This window comes from Suricata suricatta, chromosome 7, assembly GCF_006229205.1.
Source record: "Suricata suricatta isolate VVHF042 chromosome 7, meerkat_22Aug2017_6uvM2_HiC, whole genome shotgun sequence".
In the NCBI taxonomy this organism is placed as follows: domain Eukaryota; kingdom Metazoa; phylum Chordata; class Mammalia; order Carnivora; family Herpestidae; genus Suricata; species Suricata suricatta.
The window spans coordinates 92,806,741-92,824,725 of NC_043706.1; the positions used below are offsets into that span (position 1 = coordinate 92,806,741).

The 17,985-nt window shown below is 43.6% G+C and overlaps 1 protein-coding gene across 25 annotated transcripts in view; it reads right to left on the minus strand.

Moving 5' to 3' along the window:
- SCML4 (Scm polycomb group protein like 4) overlaps window positions 1–17,985 on the minus strand; it is a 103,177-nt gene that overhangs the window by 16,816 nt on the left and 68,376 nt on the right. For 20 of the 25 annotated variants that reach the window (XR_003910943.1, XM_029945063.1, XM_029945075.1 and 17 more), the window contains one exon: window positions 17,602–17,796. Coding sequence is in view for 21 of the 25 variants with exons in the window: in XM_029945063.1 (XP_029800923.1) it covers window positions 17,602–17,796 (195 nt within the window). In the remaining 4 variants the exon portion in view is untranslated. The other 5 variants (XM_029945082.1, XM_029945083.1, XM_029945081.1 and 2 more) reach the window with 5 other exon arrangements.

Genomic DNA, 17,985 nt, shown 5'->3' on the forward strand with positions numbered 1-17,985 from the left:
TTTTTTTTAATTCTTGATCCGGTATGTTGTCTAGATCTGCCTTGAGCAGTTCTGTGGCTGTGACTTCCTCCTGGAGGTTCTTCAGGGGAGAGTTCCTTCGTTTTGTCATTTTTGCTAGTTTCCTGTCTCTTTTCACCTTTAGAAAGCTTGTTGTGCACTGTGCACCTATTAATATTTCTCTGTTAAAAGAGGCTTATTGACTGTCCAGGGCCTGTCGTTTCAGGAAATATTCCTTTAATGGTGCCTCTCAGTTTCTCTTGTTGTGGCTTTGAATATTTTATTTCCCTACTCAGCAATATTTGGGAGTCACTGTCATGCACACTTTGGCTTGTTTCTTAGTGTAGCCCTAAGAAGGAAAACAGACAGACAAACACAGAGGGAACAGTAACACACAAACACACAGACAAATCAAACAAAGAAGCACATTAAAAGGGGGAAAGAAAAGAAAGAAAATGGAGAGGAAAGAGATGAAAATAAGAGAAGAAAAGAAAGAAAAAGAAGAAGAAAAAAAGAAAAAAGAAAAATAAATAAATAAAGGGGATCAGTGACAACAAAGGACAGTGGACAATCTAAAAGTGTATGACCAGTTGAGGGGAGAGGTAGGGATGAGATATAGGAGAATATATCTGGATTGCAAGACAGTAAAAAAGAAGTGAGAAAGGAAAAAGGAAAATAAGGAGTAAAAAATTTTTTAAAATTTTATTTAAAAAAGTAATAATAAAAAATATGTACATAAAAAGAAAAGAAGAAAAACATGAAGAAAAAAGAAAAAAGAAAAAGAAAAAAATTATAAAAAAAAACAAAAAACAGCAGCTCCCTCTGGTGGATAGGCATGATTTGGCATGGTAGGTCCCGGAGGTTGCTCTCAGAGGCTCCGCCTTTTTGTCTGCAGAGATTAGAATGGCGGCACGCCAAGCTCCCCTGAACTACGCACTATAGGCCACTCTAATGAGTCCGATCTCCTTATGCCGCAGTTGAGCCGAGTTGTATTTTCCAGGCCCGCCTCAGTTCAAAGTTCCAGTCCATGCACTTTTATGCTACCACAGATGAGATGTATTTGCTTTGGTGGCTGGCTTCTTAGGGGGAGGAATCGTTTGTCTTGGCTCAGGCAGGGATTTCGGCTGCCCCTGCCTGAGGCAAGATGTGAAGCAGGAGGTGACGTGCGCACCGTCACAGACCCAACCCCCAGCTGGGATCACGTTTGAGTTGGGGGAGGAATGAGTGAGCAGCTGTTGCCGGAGGCGCTAGGAGTTGCCGGAAATGAGCTGGGAGCTCCTGCAGCCTGAGCATGCGCCCAGGCCTCCACCGCTGCCATCTCCCTGCTGGGATTGCGCAGAGGTGAGGGCTATCCTTTCCCTGTTGGCACCCAGGATTCAGGATTCGTGCAGCCAATGCTGGGGGTTATGCGCCATGGAAATGAGGTGCATGCTCCCACTCCCAAAACCAAGGTTGAAGTGAGCACCCCTGACACCGCCACTGCCGTGGCCGCTGACTCCCAGCCAAGATGGCGCAGGGCTGGAAGCTGTTCTTTCCCTTGCACCACCTGGGTTTGGGATTTAGGCTACCCAGCAGTTATCTATGGAGTGAGCTTCTCTCTCCAAGCGCAGTTAAGCGTTCTTTACCTCTTCCCCAGAGACAGTACTATGAGCGTGTTGTCTCTCTGTCTCTTCCCTTTGTCTCCCGGGCTCCGCGCGCTTGTCCCACATTGGGCTGGGGCTCCCACCTCCCCTGCCCGTCTCGGGCTGACCCGTTTTCTAATTTCCCCAGTTCGCACTCACTCACTCAGGTATCCTTGAGGTTCTCTTCTTTCTGGAGTCCGTGTTTTCTCCTTCCACTCTTGCAGGTGAGAGTAATGTCCTTCTCAGTTTGATAGATGGGGCAGACGAAGTTTACAGAGCTCCCTTCCTCTCCGCCATCTTGGCTCCTCCTCCAGGACCGTAATTTGATAGTACGTGCTCACTAGCTCGCTCTCTCTCCCCCTCCCCCCACCCTCTGGCAACATAGGTGCACAGAGAAGAGGCCATGAGAGGACACAGCAAGACAGCAGCTACCCACAAATCAGGAAGAGAGCTCTCAACAGAAACCACCCCTAATATCATGCTTATCTCACCCGTCTAGCCTCTAGAACTGTGAGAAAATGAATTCTATTGTTAAATCACGTAGACTGTGAGATTGTTTTGGCAATCAAACAAACTAATGCAAGGAAGAAATACTTCCCAACTCATTCTATGAGGCCACTATTAACCTGATACCAAAACCAGACAAAGACATCCCAAGAATAGAAAATTACAGAATAATACCTCTTATGAATATGGGTACAAATAGCCTCAACAAAATGCTAGCAAATCAAATCCTATAACATCTAGTATAACTTATATACCATGACCAAGTAGGATTTATTCCAGGAAAGCAAGGTTGGCTTAACAGTTAAAAATCAGTTAATGTAATATACCATATAAACAGAACAAAAAAACAAAGATAGTACAACGATCTCAATAGATTTGACAAAATCCAATGTTCTCTCCCAATAAAAACACTCAACATACTAGGAATAGAAGGGAACTTCTTCAACTGGAGAAACGGCATCTACAAAAACCCTATAGCTAACATCATAGTTAATGGTGAAAGACTAGACGCTTTTCTTCCTAAGATCAAGAAAAAGACAAGGATGCTTATTCTCACCACTTCTATTCAACATTCTACTGACAGTTCCAGCCAGGCCAATTAGTTAACAAAAAGAAAGAAAAAACACCTAGATGGGAAAGAAGAAATAAAACTATTTCTTGGGTTTAAAAAAAATTTTTTAATGTTTATTTTTGAGATAGAGACAGAGTGCAAGTGAGGGAGGGGCAGAGAGACACACACACACAGAGAATCTGAAGCAGGTTCCAGGCTCTGAGCTGTCAGTGCAGAGCCTGATGTGGGACTCGAACTCGTGACCCATGGGATCATGACCTGAGTTGAAGTTGGACACTTAAGCAACTAAGCCACCTAGGTGCCCCTAAAACTATCTTTTGTATGTGAAAAATCCTAAAGAATCCATTAAAACATTATTGAAACTAATAAGCTAGTTTAGCAAGGTTGTGGGATACAAGATCAATATACAAATACCAATTGTATTTCAGATTAAACAATCTGAAAATAAAGTTAAGATAACAATTAATTTAGAGTAACATTAAATGAATAAAATATGGGGAAATCAATTTAACAAAAGAAGCATAAAACTGAAAACTATAAAACACTGTTGAAAGAAAGTAAAGAAGATCTAAACAAATGGGTGAAAATCCCATGTTTATGAATCAGAAGACTGAATATTAAAATGGCAATACTCCCTAAATTGATCTACAGTCAACGTAATTCTTGTTAATATCTCAGCTGACTTCTTCATAGAGATAGAAATTGACAAGCTGTTTCTAAAACTCATACAATTTTTGAGGGACCAAGATTAACCAAAACAATCACGAGAAAAGAACAAAATGGAGTATTCACACTTTCCAACTTCTACAGAGCAATGACAGTAAAAAAAGTGTGATACTGGGTTTTGAATAGGCATGTAGATCAATGGAATTGAATTGAGAGTTCAAAAATAAACCAATGTGTCTATGTTCAGTTGATTATCCACAAGGGTGCCAAAATCATTCAATGGGTAAAGAAAAATCTTTTCAACAACTGGTGTTGGAACAACTAGATATCCACATGCAAAACAATGAAATTGGACCCTTCTGTCATATACAAAAAATCGACTCAATATGGGCCAAAGACCTAAATGTAAGAGCAAAAATTTATAAAGCTTTTAAAAGGAAACATAAGAATAAATCTTCATCAGGGCACCTGCGTGGCTCAGTCGGTTGAGCGTCCAACTTCAGCTCAGCTCAGTATCTTGCAGTACAGGGGTTCAAGTCCCACTTTGGGCTCTGTGCTGACAGCTCAGAGCCTGAAGTCTGTTTCAGATTCTGTGTCTCCCTCTCTCTCTGCCCCTCCCCATTCACTCTCTGTGTCTCTCTCTCAAAAAGAAATAAACATTTAAAAAAAACCTTTAAAAAATAAGAATAAATCTTTATGACCTTGAATTTGGCAAGGTGTTCTTACATTTGACACCAAAAGCATGAGCAACAAAAGAAAACAAATAGACAAATTGGACTTTATCAAAATTTCACACTTCTATACTTGAAAGATACCATTAAAAAAGTGAAAAGATAACCCACAGAATGGGAGAAAATACTTGCAAATCATATATCTCATCAGGGACTTGTTTCCAGAATAACTCAAGAATAAAAAGACAACCTAATTTAAAGGTGGGCAAACGACACGAATAGACCTTTTTCCAAAGAAGATATACAAAATGGCTAACAAACACATGAAAACATATTCCTCGTCATTAGCTATTGCGAAATGAAAGTCAAAACCACAAAGAAGTATACCTTCACACTCACTAGGATGGTTCTAATAAAAAGATCAGACGAAAACAGGTGTTAGTGATGCTGTAGAGAAGTTGGAATCCTCATACAGTGCTGGTGGGAAAAGGAAAACTAACACTTATTGAGCACCTACTATGGTCCAGCACAATTCTAAGCCAGTAAGCAGTAAGGCTGTCATTATATTTCCCTTATTAGAATGCTCTCATTATCTGAGATACTAATCCTTTTTGGATCCCCAGTGTCAGGTGCTTTGGTATATGTGAGGAAGCTACTCATAGTGTCTGGCATACAGAAGGCGCCCCATAAATATTTATTGAGTAGACTTTTGGGCCTCTGTTAGCAGTGAGGTAGCCATTACATAGAACATGCATTATAATTCATGTAGATGCATGACAAACAATGATAAAAAAAGATGTAACTAAAATGTTTATTCTGTTTATTAAATATTTTAAATCCAAATTAAATACATCTATATAGTTCTGATAGTGGAAGGCAGAGAATGCAGATAATTCTCCAATCTGCACTATAGCTGGAAAATACAGATGTAGATGAAAGATCGTTCTCCTATGACAACGTGCAGAAACGAGGAACATGGGAATGTGGACTTTATTGGTTTAAAAACTGCTGACGATCATGGGTGAGATCAAAGGTAATAAAAGTCAGTTTCTGGGCTAGAATCCAAATGAATTCATCAAAAAGCAAAACCAACTTGAGAGACCATCAAGCCATAGCCTTCTACCCGGCAAAGGTACACCAGCGATTCCAGAGGTAGCGGGGGGACAGCCATGGAGACAGATCCGTAAGCCCCCCACCGAGGCTCCACATAGCCTGGAGCTCCCAGGAAGCCTGGGAGCGAACAGCACGTTCAGGTGCACACACCAGGGTGCCGTTCAGAATTGATGAGACACATCTGCTCAAACCTGGTTCATACAGCTTTCTCCTCACCTGTATAAATAGGGGTGCTGACACTTACATTATACCGAAGTACAAAAATGACTGATATAATGAAAGCCATCATTATGCAACTACAGGACTGAAAAGGGCCTGCACAGAGCAACCAGCGCAGCATCTCCGCACGTGTTAGATGCGTCTCAGTGGTGAGACAGGGAATGATACTAGGTGGGACTTTGGTGTATTCGTTTCCTAAAGCTGCGGAAATTACCATAAACTTGGTGGCCTAAAACAGCAGAAAGGTATTCTTCTGATAGTTCGGAACTCTAGAAGCATGAAATCACAGTGTCGGCAGAGCCATTTTCTTTCTGAAGGCTCAGGGGTAGGATCCTTCTTTGCCTCTACCTTGTTGCTGGTGTAGCCAACAATCCTTCACAGTAGACACATCTCTCTAATCTGCCTCCGTGGTCACATGGCATCTTCCCTGTGCGTCTGTGTCTGTGTCCAAATGTCTTATAAAGACATCAATCATTGGATTGGGGTCTATAATTCAGTATGACTTTGATTACATTGGCAAAGACCCTATTTCCAAAGAAAGTTCAGGACCCCCGAGTGGCTCAGCCGGTTAGGCGTCCGACTTCAGCTCAAATCAGGATCTCACAGCTCATCAGTTTGAGCCCTGTATCAGGCTCTGTGCTGTCAGCTCAGAGCCTGGAGCCAGTTTTGGATTCTATATCTCCCCCTCTCTCCGTGCCCCTCCCTGGATGGCACTGCTCCTCTCTCAAAAATAAATATTTTAAAAATATTTTTTCAAAGAAAGTCCCTTTCACAGGCACTGACAGTTAGGACTTGAACATGTATCTTTTTGGAAGACACAACAGGTGAACATTGTTTTTTATAGTCATGTATTCAGTGCACAGCAATAAAATATAATTAGCCCATCGAACTATGATTTCACTGACACAGGATCATTGCTTAAGGTGACTAACAGCTAAAGTTAAAAGAAAAGAACCTGTTTAAAGGAATATCTTGAGTAAACACTTCTACAGTGTTACATGGATGTAGCAAAAATCATGAAAGTGGTGTATTAACCTTGGAATGCACTGAGTTAGCCCCAACTTCTCTTTTCAAGCTGGATGATAAATAAGGAAAATAACTGAGCCCCTTATTTAAAAGCTTCCTGCAAGAGATTTTACAACCTCCCTCACAATGAGGTCATTGCACGACAAATCTCATTGGCTAAAATTTCTTCCTTACATCTAACTCCAATTTCTCTTGCTTTAGTTTGTGACAATGTGAATGGAACTAGAATGTATTACGTTAAATGAAATAAGTCAGTCAGGGAACGATAAATATATGATTTCACTCATATGTGGAATTTAAGAAACAAAACAGATGAACATTGGGGAAGGGAAGAAAAAGAAAGATAAAAACAGAGAGGAAGGTAAAGCATAAGGAACTCTTAAATTCAGAGAACAAACTTATGGTTGCTAGCAGGCTATTGGGTGGGGGGCCTGGGCTAGATGAGCGTTGGGCATTAAGGAGGGCAGTCATTGGGATGAGTACTGGGTGTTATATGAAAGTAATGAATCACTAAATTCTACTCCCGAAATCATTATTGTACTATATGTTAACTATCTTGGATTTAAATCAAATTTTAAAAAATGGGGGGAAAAGAAAGCTGCTGGATACTAGCTTTATACTATACAAAATATAAAGTCATCAACATACAGGTAGATGAATTATGGGTATGCAGAACTTACAGGAGCTTAAGAATTTCATAGTGTGACACACGGATTGTTTGTCACCTAAAACCACTATTTAAAGTTCGTAAAAAGAAGGACCCAGCCCGTACTTGAGGAGGGGGGGGTGTACCTCTGGAGCGGTTTGGTGGCTGAGTGGCGAGCGGACAGCAGATGGGGCCAGCGGTCCTGCGATCCTCGGGCCCCGCGCCGACGCGGCTCCTGCAGGCAGACTCACAGGGCTGCCAGGTTACGTTCATGGTCCTCTCCCTGATTTTTAGAAAATCGCTTCTCATCTGAAATGAGCTTGTCACCCTGGCACCACCTCTAATTAAACAACAGAAACCACCCCAGCCTCTGTGTAAGGCCATTTAATCTCTGTGGAGAACTTGAGCTCAGCCTAGTGGGGGAAAAGAGAGGGGTCTCTTGTGCTTTTCTTCTATAACGTCCCTGCCTCTATCCAGGGGACAAAGGATGCCACTTGTAAAATCATTTAAACTTTCCTCCAGACCAAGAAACAATCTGCTCTGGTACTATCACATGAGCAAGCTTAACTAGAAAAGCAAATGCACTGGAGGCACAACCAAAGAAGGTTGCCACATTTTCAGGGTTTAAAGTCTTATGAATTTTCAGGAGAGCCTGGTGTTCCTTTCTCACCATTGCCAATCTGTTTGTGAACTACGTTTTCCCCCAACCTCTGTATAAGCAGCCCATTAGTGAGGCCAAAGAACACTCCAAAAGAGTTCAAACCCACTCAAGCCTCAAGAGATACCCGTTTGTTTCTGAATCAGAGCTGTGGTCTAAGCCTCCCCGTCTGGGAAACAAACCTCAGGGTCAGGAGTGTGTGGACGCCTCCCTCCTCCCTTATCTCTGCAGAGGCCTTGAGGTCGCCCGTCCAAGGCAACCCACTCCTTCTGCAGTTTTGGAGGGTCAGCCAAGAGCACCTGGGATGTAGACAACATCCAAAAAGAAGCAGGAAGAGACAGAGGGACAGGAAGAAGAAAGCTGAGAGCCGGAGAGAGAAAGAGAAAGTCCTAAAGCAGCGAGAGTTGCACAGAGACGGAAAGGGGCCCACATGTCTAAAAGTACAGACCCTTCTGATGGAGTTTTAGTTCAGGCTGGTGTTGACCCTTTGCCATTTAGGACACAAGACCTAACTGCTCACGGTTAAGTGAACTTGGACTATTTATTTTATTAAAAACAATTAAACTGACACTTTACTTGGAGTTTCCAACCAAATGAAGCCATGAAAAGCAACAATACCACCATCTGCAAAATTATTCTCAAAAAATACCTATTCACGCCATAATAGCCCCCAAATTTCAGAGTCTTAGAAACGATTCATTTTCATTACAAACTGTTCTCCCCACCCACTCTCTCATGCACATGTGAGCACGTACACAAACACACACACACACTCCACACCTTATTTCCCCAAGTCAGTCCTAACTCCCCAGTTAAAGGAGCAGCTGCACACTGTGACCACTTTCTAACAATCATCACTGCCACCTTCTCCCCGGCTGGGAGCCACCGCCTTTCTCTGGACCGATCGCCAGCCGGAATGCCCAGTCCAGCAGGCCTCACAACCCTGCCCAGGCTGGCAAGAAAGTCAGACCAGTGGGTCAGTGTCCAGAGCGCTCCATGTGTGAACAGCTTGTCTCAGCTGCTTGAAGAGATGGCAGCTCCAGAGATCCTGGCTCCAAAACCCAGATCAGAAAAGGAAGCCGCACCGTGGGCCCCGTTTGCTGCCACTGGAAAAGCTGGGGGATCTCTATTACCCGGCGCAGTGCGTAACCAGGTGCCACCACTTGGAGAGCACAGCCAGTAAGCTCTGGAATGCAGAGGAAGACGTGCAAGGAGGAAGCCAGAAAGAGGAAGCGGGCAGAAGGGAAACAGTAGCTGTAGAGCTGCACCCTGCGGAGAGCCCCGACAGGGGCCATTGTTTCCTACCTGCGGTGGTGCTGGCACTGCCACTGGGCAGCCTCACCCACGCTGCTCTCAGCACCACCAGCGCCCAGCACGTGCTCAGAGCTGCGGAGGCAGAGGACGGCTGAGGACTTCTTGGTGGCGGCAGAAACCAGATTTCCTTTCTGCCCTCTTGCTGCCTTTGGCTGAGGTTTGCAGACTTTCTTTTCTCAGGCTCAGTCCCGCCCTTGTTCTTGCTCAGATAAGCTCATCACGTTTTCCCTCTGGGCCCTCTGTGGCCTCCTGTCCCAGCCTTCCCGGTTCAAAGGGCACCAGGCCACACCACCTACGAGGCTTAGCATTTCATTTGCTTCAATTAAATTTTCCATTAACTTGGTCTCTGGCCAGTATAGATTTTTCCCTTTAAGCTTGTCTCTAAGTTCAGATCACTCAGCCCTCAGAATCAACCTTATGACTCTCCTCTGGTCCATTTAAGCACATTTATATTTTTTCTTCCCTAATGAGATGCACAGAAACCAATCATAATTTTAATGCCTGACACCTGAACTTCTGTATCCTCTCAAATGTTTCTGGTTTGCCTAAGACTTTGTGCTAAGCCTCTGGGTTGATTTCATCCTGTGGAAATTTTGCCCAAAGGCAATTTTGTCCAATGCTGGCCAGCAGTATGGGACAATGCATGCGTTTCCAGTCTTGAGAGGAAAGTAGGTCCTGTAAGCACTCTCTATATGGTCTTGCAGCTTTGCCACGCTTCTGCCCCCAGTTCTTGTGGGAACTCCTAAGAGGTGAGGGAGGGCGAAGGTGGGGGGCACCTTCCACAGTCAGGTTCTGTTTCCTCAACAGCCCCACACTTTCTGGTCTTTCTAGAACTTCAGGGAAATTAAAAGTGGTCTTCAATCAGGAAAACGTTGGAGTCACCAGAATAGAGGACAGCTCGTAAGTTTTGGTTCTAAATGCATATCCTGACTTTTAGGAAGGTTCGTGATACTTTCCGGTATTCCTCGCGCTGCTGCCATGTTGTGAGATGCTCTGTGGAGAGGCCTATATGGCAAGAAACCAACAGCTCAGGGGAAGCTGTATCCTGCCAACAGCTACATGAATAAGGTAGGAAGTGGATCCTTTCCTAGTGCAAGATGCAGGCTGTGGTGAGACCCAGAGCCAGGGGACCCAGTTAAGCTGCCCCCGAACTCCTGACTCACAGAAACTGAGATAATAAATGTTATTATAAGCCACCAACTTCCAGGAGTAATTTGTCACAGAGCAACAGATAACTAATACAGATGGGAAAAGGCCATTTGTTTCATTTCTCTTGACTCTGCATATCCAGGTTAGAAATTATAATTAATTTAGGAGCAGGTGGGATGTATCTGCTATAGACTACCTATTCAATTCTCTGCAAGGAAGTTTATGGGATTTTTTTAGCAAAGGGTTTATACTGCTTATGTATGAGATCCAGAAACTACCCACTAATAGGAGAGAGTTCATAAAGTTTATCTTTCTCTAACAACTTAATTGGAACATTCCATCATTTAACCATAATTATGGACTCTTTATCTTGTGCTTCCTCAATATCTATAGGACTCAGAAGAGAATCTGAGCCTTGCAATGCAAAGAGATTCACTAAGTTACTGAACATTGAAAAAATCTATTTTAAATTCCACAAAACCCAGGCCTTTCTTGAGAGATTATATTTTTCCCTTTTAGTTCAATGTTGGTTGTTGGGTTTTGGTTTTTTTTTTTTTTGAGATTCTTTTTTTTAAAGTAATCTCTACACTCAACATGGGGCTTGAATTTACAACCCTGAGATCAAGAGTCACACACCCTACCGACTGGGCCAGCCAAGCATCCCTAGCTCAATGCTTTAAAATATTACAGATATTATAAATTAATGAGTGATATAATTGGAAACACAATAAATAACTTTTCCTACACGTGCTCATATTGACACCCAGGGGCAGAACTAAGGTTAGGAATCCCACGCAGGCAAACGCTCCCTCTTTTAGGGGGAGCCGTGACTGGGCTTCTTCCAGACCTGTCCGTCTGAAAATACAGGAAAGGCCTTTGTATTTGCCACAGACCTTAAGGACCTTCTTCTTTTATTCTTTCCATCAAAACTTTCTCAGAGGAGTCTTAACATGTGAGCTTGATACTGATCCTTTGTTCTTCCCCCTTTCCAACACCTGGCTTAAGGACAGGACAGCTCATTTTGTGCGCACGCTCCCTGGCTGTAGCAGACATTCCAGTCGCTGGCCTACCCTGGGAGACAAGTGGCTACAGGGGATCTGGAGTAGCACACCTTCCTCCCCCTTCTTCTCTTCCTCCACTATTCCACATATTATGTAAAATACCAGGTCAAACGATGCCTAATGTGTGGTGGACTAGGCCACTGTATGCGGGTTTTGTAAAGATGAGAGGGCTTTCCTGGAGTCTGGAATGATGGGCTCTACTTGTCGTGTGGATGTCGCCCAGCAAGGGTTTATGTACCCAGAGCACAAGGTCAAGGATGAAACACTCCTTGGGGCCAAAATAGGAAACCCAGAAGGAGAAAAGAATATTGATCTACTTGGCGTACAGCTTCTGCCTAAATTTTGCTAAATGAGGGTTGGTGATTGTTTTGTTCTTTTATATCTTTGGTAGACGAAATGACACAGGTACACAGGTGTACCGCAAGGCACTTGTGAACATCCATTTTGTGCAGTCAGCCTTCTGAGCCAGGAAACAGGACATACACCCTACCTGGCAAGTGTTGGGTAATAGGGCCCTACTGACAACCAGCTTGGAAGAAAGGAAAGCAAAGAGTTAGGAAATAGAAGGCCTGATCCCAATTTTCTCCCTGCTGCTGCCTTTCTGTGTGGCTCTTGACAAGTGGCCTTGATTCTGGGGGCCTCAGTGCATCACCAATGGGGAAGCTCAGTAAATGTTTGCTGACTGACTAAATGGATGTTTCCGTGGAATGGAATTCATGCCACTTGATAAAAATCCATTTCCTTTTAGAAATAAACAATCTTTTGGAAAGATAGGTATTCTCTGTACACCTATCATATTAGAAGACTGTAGTTCAACAAGGAAGAAGATTTGATTTCTAAAGGCTGGGTACATAGGTTCAACCATCATGGAGCACACTGTGAGTGTCTGTTATTCCAGAAGTTTTCTGGTGCCTGGCTCAAAGACCACCAGCCAAGGAAGAAAACATTAAGCTTCAAGAACAAATGTCCTTCCTCTTCTCCCCCCCCCCTACCATCTGTGTATCAAAAAAGCTACTCAACCAAAAGTAAACAGTTTGTTCCCATCATGTTAAAACTTCAAAAGGCAGGAAACCAATCACTAAATTAGATCTTGCAGGAGAGTTCAGTTATCACATTTGTGGTTTCCAGAGATCTCCCCAACTCTTGGTGAGTAATTTGTTCTGTTGCATAGAATTCAAGTGGGTAAATATTTGCTGCAGCCCCATTGCACATCGGGCTCTGCTGGGTACTACGCAGCCCTGCCCCCAAGTCCACCCGGCAGGGGGTGAGATCTGGACCCAGATTCTTGCAATATAAGGAAGCATCACGTGTCATTGAGGATGTATAAACAAGGGTCTGGGAGAACAGATGGACATCTTCTGGGATTCAGGAAAGCTTAAAGGGTAATAGGGACCCTGCCGCAGGAGGCGACCAGGCCACACTGAGGAATCTGCTGTCGCCATTCTTTGCTTTCTTTCACCCTTCTCACCAGTGCAGCAAACCTCCTCCTTCTCACCCAGATCTGCACACCTGCCGCCTCACCTAACCACTCTGCCCTCCCCCCATCTCCTCTCTAGCCCATGGATACCTCCACAGGGCATGGGATCATCTTCAGTGACAACACTTATACAGTGTCCTAGCACACATGGACTCATTTTACTGTAAACCTGAAATAAATTTCCCTAGGCGAGCAGGACCCTGCCAGCCCAACTTTATCACTCAAAGGATAGTCCTCGGCCAGCAGCAGCCCCAATACTACTTGGGCACCTGTAAGACATGCGGACTCTCAGGCCCCACGCCAGCCCTACCGAGGCCAGAATCTGCATTTTAACAAGATGCCAGGTGGTTCGCGAGCACATTCAAGTTTGGAAAACACTAGCTTAAGTTGATTGATAATTGAGAACTTTTCAACATTTGAAGGTAAGGTGAATTTCCCTGTGATCATCACACGGCTTCTGACAGAACAAGTGTTATCAAATCTATGTTTCTGCCTCCGTTCTCCCAAAGCACCAGAGAACTGTTCTGCTTCCTAAAACACACACCACATTTGGCTGTCGATTAATAGAATTGAAGGGAAATGACTGACGTTCCTGATTTTAAGCCAAGAACTTTACCTTCCAGGCTAGATTCAGGCAGCTGAGGAGGTCTGAAGTCTGGTTTGCCAGGGACCCAGAAGAAAGATCACAAAAGAAAGTTTTTATTTGAAAGGCCTGAGGAAGAGATTTGAAAGATACTGTCTGTTCTACCATGAGCTCCCCTGCCTTGGGAGCCTTACTTCTACCTCTGGGAGGCCCCTCGCTGGGGCACCTGGGGCACCTCCTGCTGCCTGGAGCCAGCCTCCACCACCTGCAGCTGTGACATCTTGCTCCTACTTCTCTGGGTTGCCAGAGCTACCCTAATGACCCTAACGAGTGGGCACCTGCGCTTGTCACCGGTAGTGGGGAGATCACTACTGCTCAGGCAGTCCCTTCTACTTCTATGGCTTTGACTTTTCAACGTTCCCTACAAATATCAACCCCACCTGACTTGTAAAGGCCCTATCTTGTGAGAGTTCTACCTGCATCTTCAGCTACCAAGTTCTCTACCTGAGAGAGTATTTATTCCTTGAATTCACACTTCTCAAATTTTAGTGTGTCTTCAAATCACCTGGCATCTGTTGTTAAAGAGTGGGGGGGGGGGGGCCTGAGCTTTTGCCTTTCTCAGGGGATGCTCTCGACCAGAGTTTGAGTGGCAGGAACTTAGGTTTAATTAAATCTACCACCAGAAACACAGAGAACAAATCCACACGACCTGTTGTCATATACTGGAACAGAAAATCATGTCTTCCTCCAAATCATCCTTTGGTTTTTGCTGTTGTTATTTTTGGGTTTTGTGGGGCGAGGGTTTGGCCACAAACTTTGTTTCTTTGATAGTTCCTTATGTGTCATGGCTTTGCATTTTCTTATTGTCTGATTAAGTGTCTTCTGGAAATGCTCTAATGTTGACAAGTCCTGCAACTGTGTGGCACCAAGCCTGATAGACCATAGCTATCATGGAACAACATCAGGGGAGAGAACAACCTGGTTCAAATGAGTTCAAGACTGTGCAATCTTGTTTTGGAATGATGTGGTCCTCCGAATGGATACGGAGCCTAAAATCAACAAAGACCTCCATCCTTTCCCTCTTCTATGTGCCTCTCTTGCCACAATAGTGGAAAAGTAAGCGATAAGCCAATTCCTCATCTGAAGTAATAATCATTTGATATGTTACCCTTTAAGGGAAATTTGAAAGGGCAATCCTAAAGAGGCAATGTCTTAATCTAAAGGCAAACTCTCTAATGGTGTCATTTTAGGCTCCATGGCAGACTGGTGGAAGACACATGGCAAGGGGGCTGCTTTGAGCCTACTACATGGCTGCTTCTTCCACTGTCCATGAGACTCAGACACATGAAACCCACTGCACTTGGTTTTGCAACACGTAGGGGACAAGAAACAATTTCCACAAGGTTAGTTGATTTGGAGCCATTCATTTTTCACATGGGCATGGGCTAGGGAAAGGCTCATGAAAACAATTCAAGTTATTACTTCCAAAGCCAGGCCAACCAGGAAGGAAAGGAGATTTCAGGGGGAAATAGATGTCTCAGTCAAGGGAAGAAGTGAGGCAGCTACACTACTCCAGAAAAAAGATTGGAACTTCCTCCAGTATGGTGAGCTTGGAAAGGGAGAGAATACGGTAGAAACCAAGGCAAGATTTCTTCAATGATTACTTAAGGAAAGCTGAAGGGGGGCTCCTGGGACAGGATGTTAAAATGAAACCATTTTAGTTTCAGTTTTGATTGAGGCTGTAAGACAACAGACGCAGTAGAGTGAAGTGTACACATCTTGTGGGAGATGGTGGAAAGCCAGCTTTACACCTATAGATGACTACCTACATCACCCTGCAAAAGAAATGTACAGGTTGAGAAACAGGTTGATTAGAAGATGAATTATGGAGAAAAATGTCCAGTATGTCCCCAAGGGCTTCAATGTGGCCATGTGAATAGCTTGATATCTGTCCCTGGAGTTGAGAGATACAGTGGATTATTGTTTGATTCCCACGGAAAATCCAAAAGTCTGGCTACTCTGGTGACAGAACAAAGGAGGGGTGCCTGCAGGGTTCAGCCAGCCCAGAGTTTGTTTGGGAAAAGGATGTGTACTGTTTGTTAGGACCATATGTGGGCCATCAGAAGAGAGGTCTAAAGTAAGATTATTTTAGATTCTTTCTGCAGGACTGTGTTGTGGCACTGTTGTGCCTCTGCAGAAAAAAACTAGAGATGCGTTTCCTACAGGTTGGGGCTGTGGAAGGAATTATAAGTGACCAACCAGAGAAGAATTATATTTGTTCATGTCATGGAAAGTGCAAGTGAGAGATGGTAGGATCACCAATGCACCCATGTAAGTAAGAGCCCACAGGATGAAGAATCAGCTTTAAACACCTGAGAACTAGGGCATATGATGCCAACTCACAGCAGGATCAGTCAAGTAAAAACTCCCCTACCCTTGCCTCTCTTCCATCCCTACTCTGGTTATGCTAAATAGAGGAGGAGACAAAAACGTAACTTTAAGTGTGAGGTGGAGAGAGGACAACTGGCCTGAAACAGATCTGAAGTGGGAATGGGGAATAGTTCTTTGCATGAAATTTAAAGTTTTATTCTTACTCTGACCTAGATATGTTAATTATTGACTAGAGAATGCTCTTACCTGAAAGGAGCAAAAAAGTCATAAGATTTGTCCAAAATTTCATCCATGGACAGGAAAGAAGTGGTCCCACAGGATACATTTTAAAGGAGAATAGGAAACATGAATTATGTGGCTTTATAATTATATCCCATGGGTCATTGATTGTTCAATGTAACAGTGATTCAAGGGGTTTGCAAAGTAAAATCAGACCATTCTGCTCTTCTCATTGCAAGGTTCACTAGAAGATACATTAGCTTTAGGATATGTTCCTGCGTCAGCTAAGCCTGACAGGAGAAGTCAGATTCATACTGTAAGAACCAGAAGGAGCCCTGTGCACAAGCAATACCTCACTTAGGAAATGGAGCCCCAAAAAGAAGGAAACATTTTCCCAAGCTTGCCCATATAGAGACATCAAAAACAAACAAACAAAACAAAAACAAAAAAACACAAATATATATAGCACCTGCTAACATAGACTGTATTTAATTAGGTACCTTTCATTGTAAAGGCCAAATTTCTTCCTGATCTCAGAGATATTAATGTCAAATTGTAAACAAGGTTCTTGACAGTGTCTGAAAAAAATCTATGTTAAGAATCTAGGTTTATCCTTCCCTGCTGTCCTCTTAGGCTTACCATACAGCCACTCTTATTATAAGTATCTTTTTTTTGAAGCCTCTAAGACTACCTGTGAACACATACCTACAAATGTATTCATTTTTCATTATGAAGAGTGATCACTCAATATCTCAAAAACTTTCTGAACTTTGTGTATATGTCTTATCACAAGACAAGGTCTCACATGGTGGTTGGAACAGAAGAAGTTTCAGCAAATGTTTATAGAATGACATAATGACTAGATTCCAGTCTCATTGACTATGTGTTTTTTATATATCAATAATACTGCTTCCTGAGAAAGAAATAAAAAGGCAGCATTTCTGCTTATCCTTGGGAACCTAGAATCCAGAACCTAGAGTCATGTTCAACTTTCTGCAAGTCCATAACTCAGGGCTGCTAAGTGGAGTAGGAGAACCTTTCGTGGGTATCTGGCCTTTTGAGCAGACAATGTTGTGACAGCTTTGGCAGTGTGGCCCCTGTGTGCTCTTACTGACCTTCCCACTAGCTTTCCTATGCTGAGCTGCTCTGCAACAAAAGGCACTCATCCCCAGGTTTACTTTTCATCCTGTAATGAGAGAGAAACACTAACTCTTACTGAAAAACATATCTGATTCATAGTCTGGTCAAATCCCTGCAATAATACACACTGTTTATTGACATGAGTGGGTATCTGAGGCCCCCAGGCAAGACCAATGTAATCTACTCCTAATCCCTAGTTTCTTCAGGATTTCTTAGTTCCATAGTGTCATGGTCTTTCAATTACTCAACAATGATGCATAAGTGCCCAAGAGTCATAATTAGAGGAGAGTAAAGAAAATCATTCATTATATGTGATGTGATCTTATCCAGATTCTAATAACATAAGCCTAAAAGCTAAAGCATCAGCTCTCAGTAGCTGGAATAATCTCTTCCACTGCAACCTGGGTGAGGACTGTTGAGGTACCTTCAGTCTTGGCCATTCCTGACTGCTTCCTGGGATGGGGTTGTTGGCAAAGAGGCTGCCTGTGGGCCTCCAGCAAGAGAACTCCCAGGAGCTCCTGGAGGGCAAGGACACCTGCAGGCATAGGGGAGACAGAAAGGCAAAGCCTACCTGACTCCATCCTGCCTTCCTTCTTCTCCTGGGCTTCCTCAGAGCCACTGGAGCCCCTGGGGAAAGGCTGGTGGCTGAAGAGGTCATCACACAGGAGGCTTCGGCACAGCTTGGTGAGGAAACGGAGGACATACCCAATACTGTTCACCACAGGCAGGCTCCGCAGGTGCTGTTTCCCATCGAAGGATGCGGACACTAAAATGCCACAGAGACAGCAACTCAGAGTGGGGCACAAGAAAGCCACAAGTCCCTGGGAGGAGGTTTTTGTTGGTTGGGTTGTGTTTTGTTTTTAACTAAGCTTTATTCAGATTTCACCTGCTTTTTCACTTAATGTCCTGCTTCTGTTCCAGGATATCATCCAGGACACCATACTGGGTTTAGTTG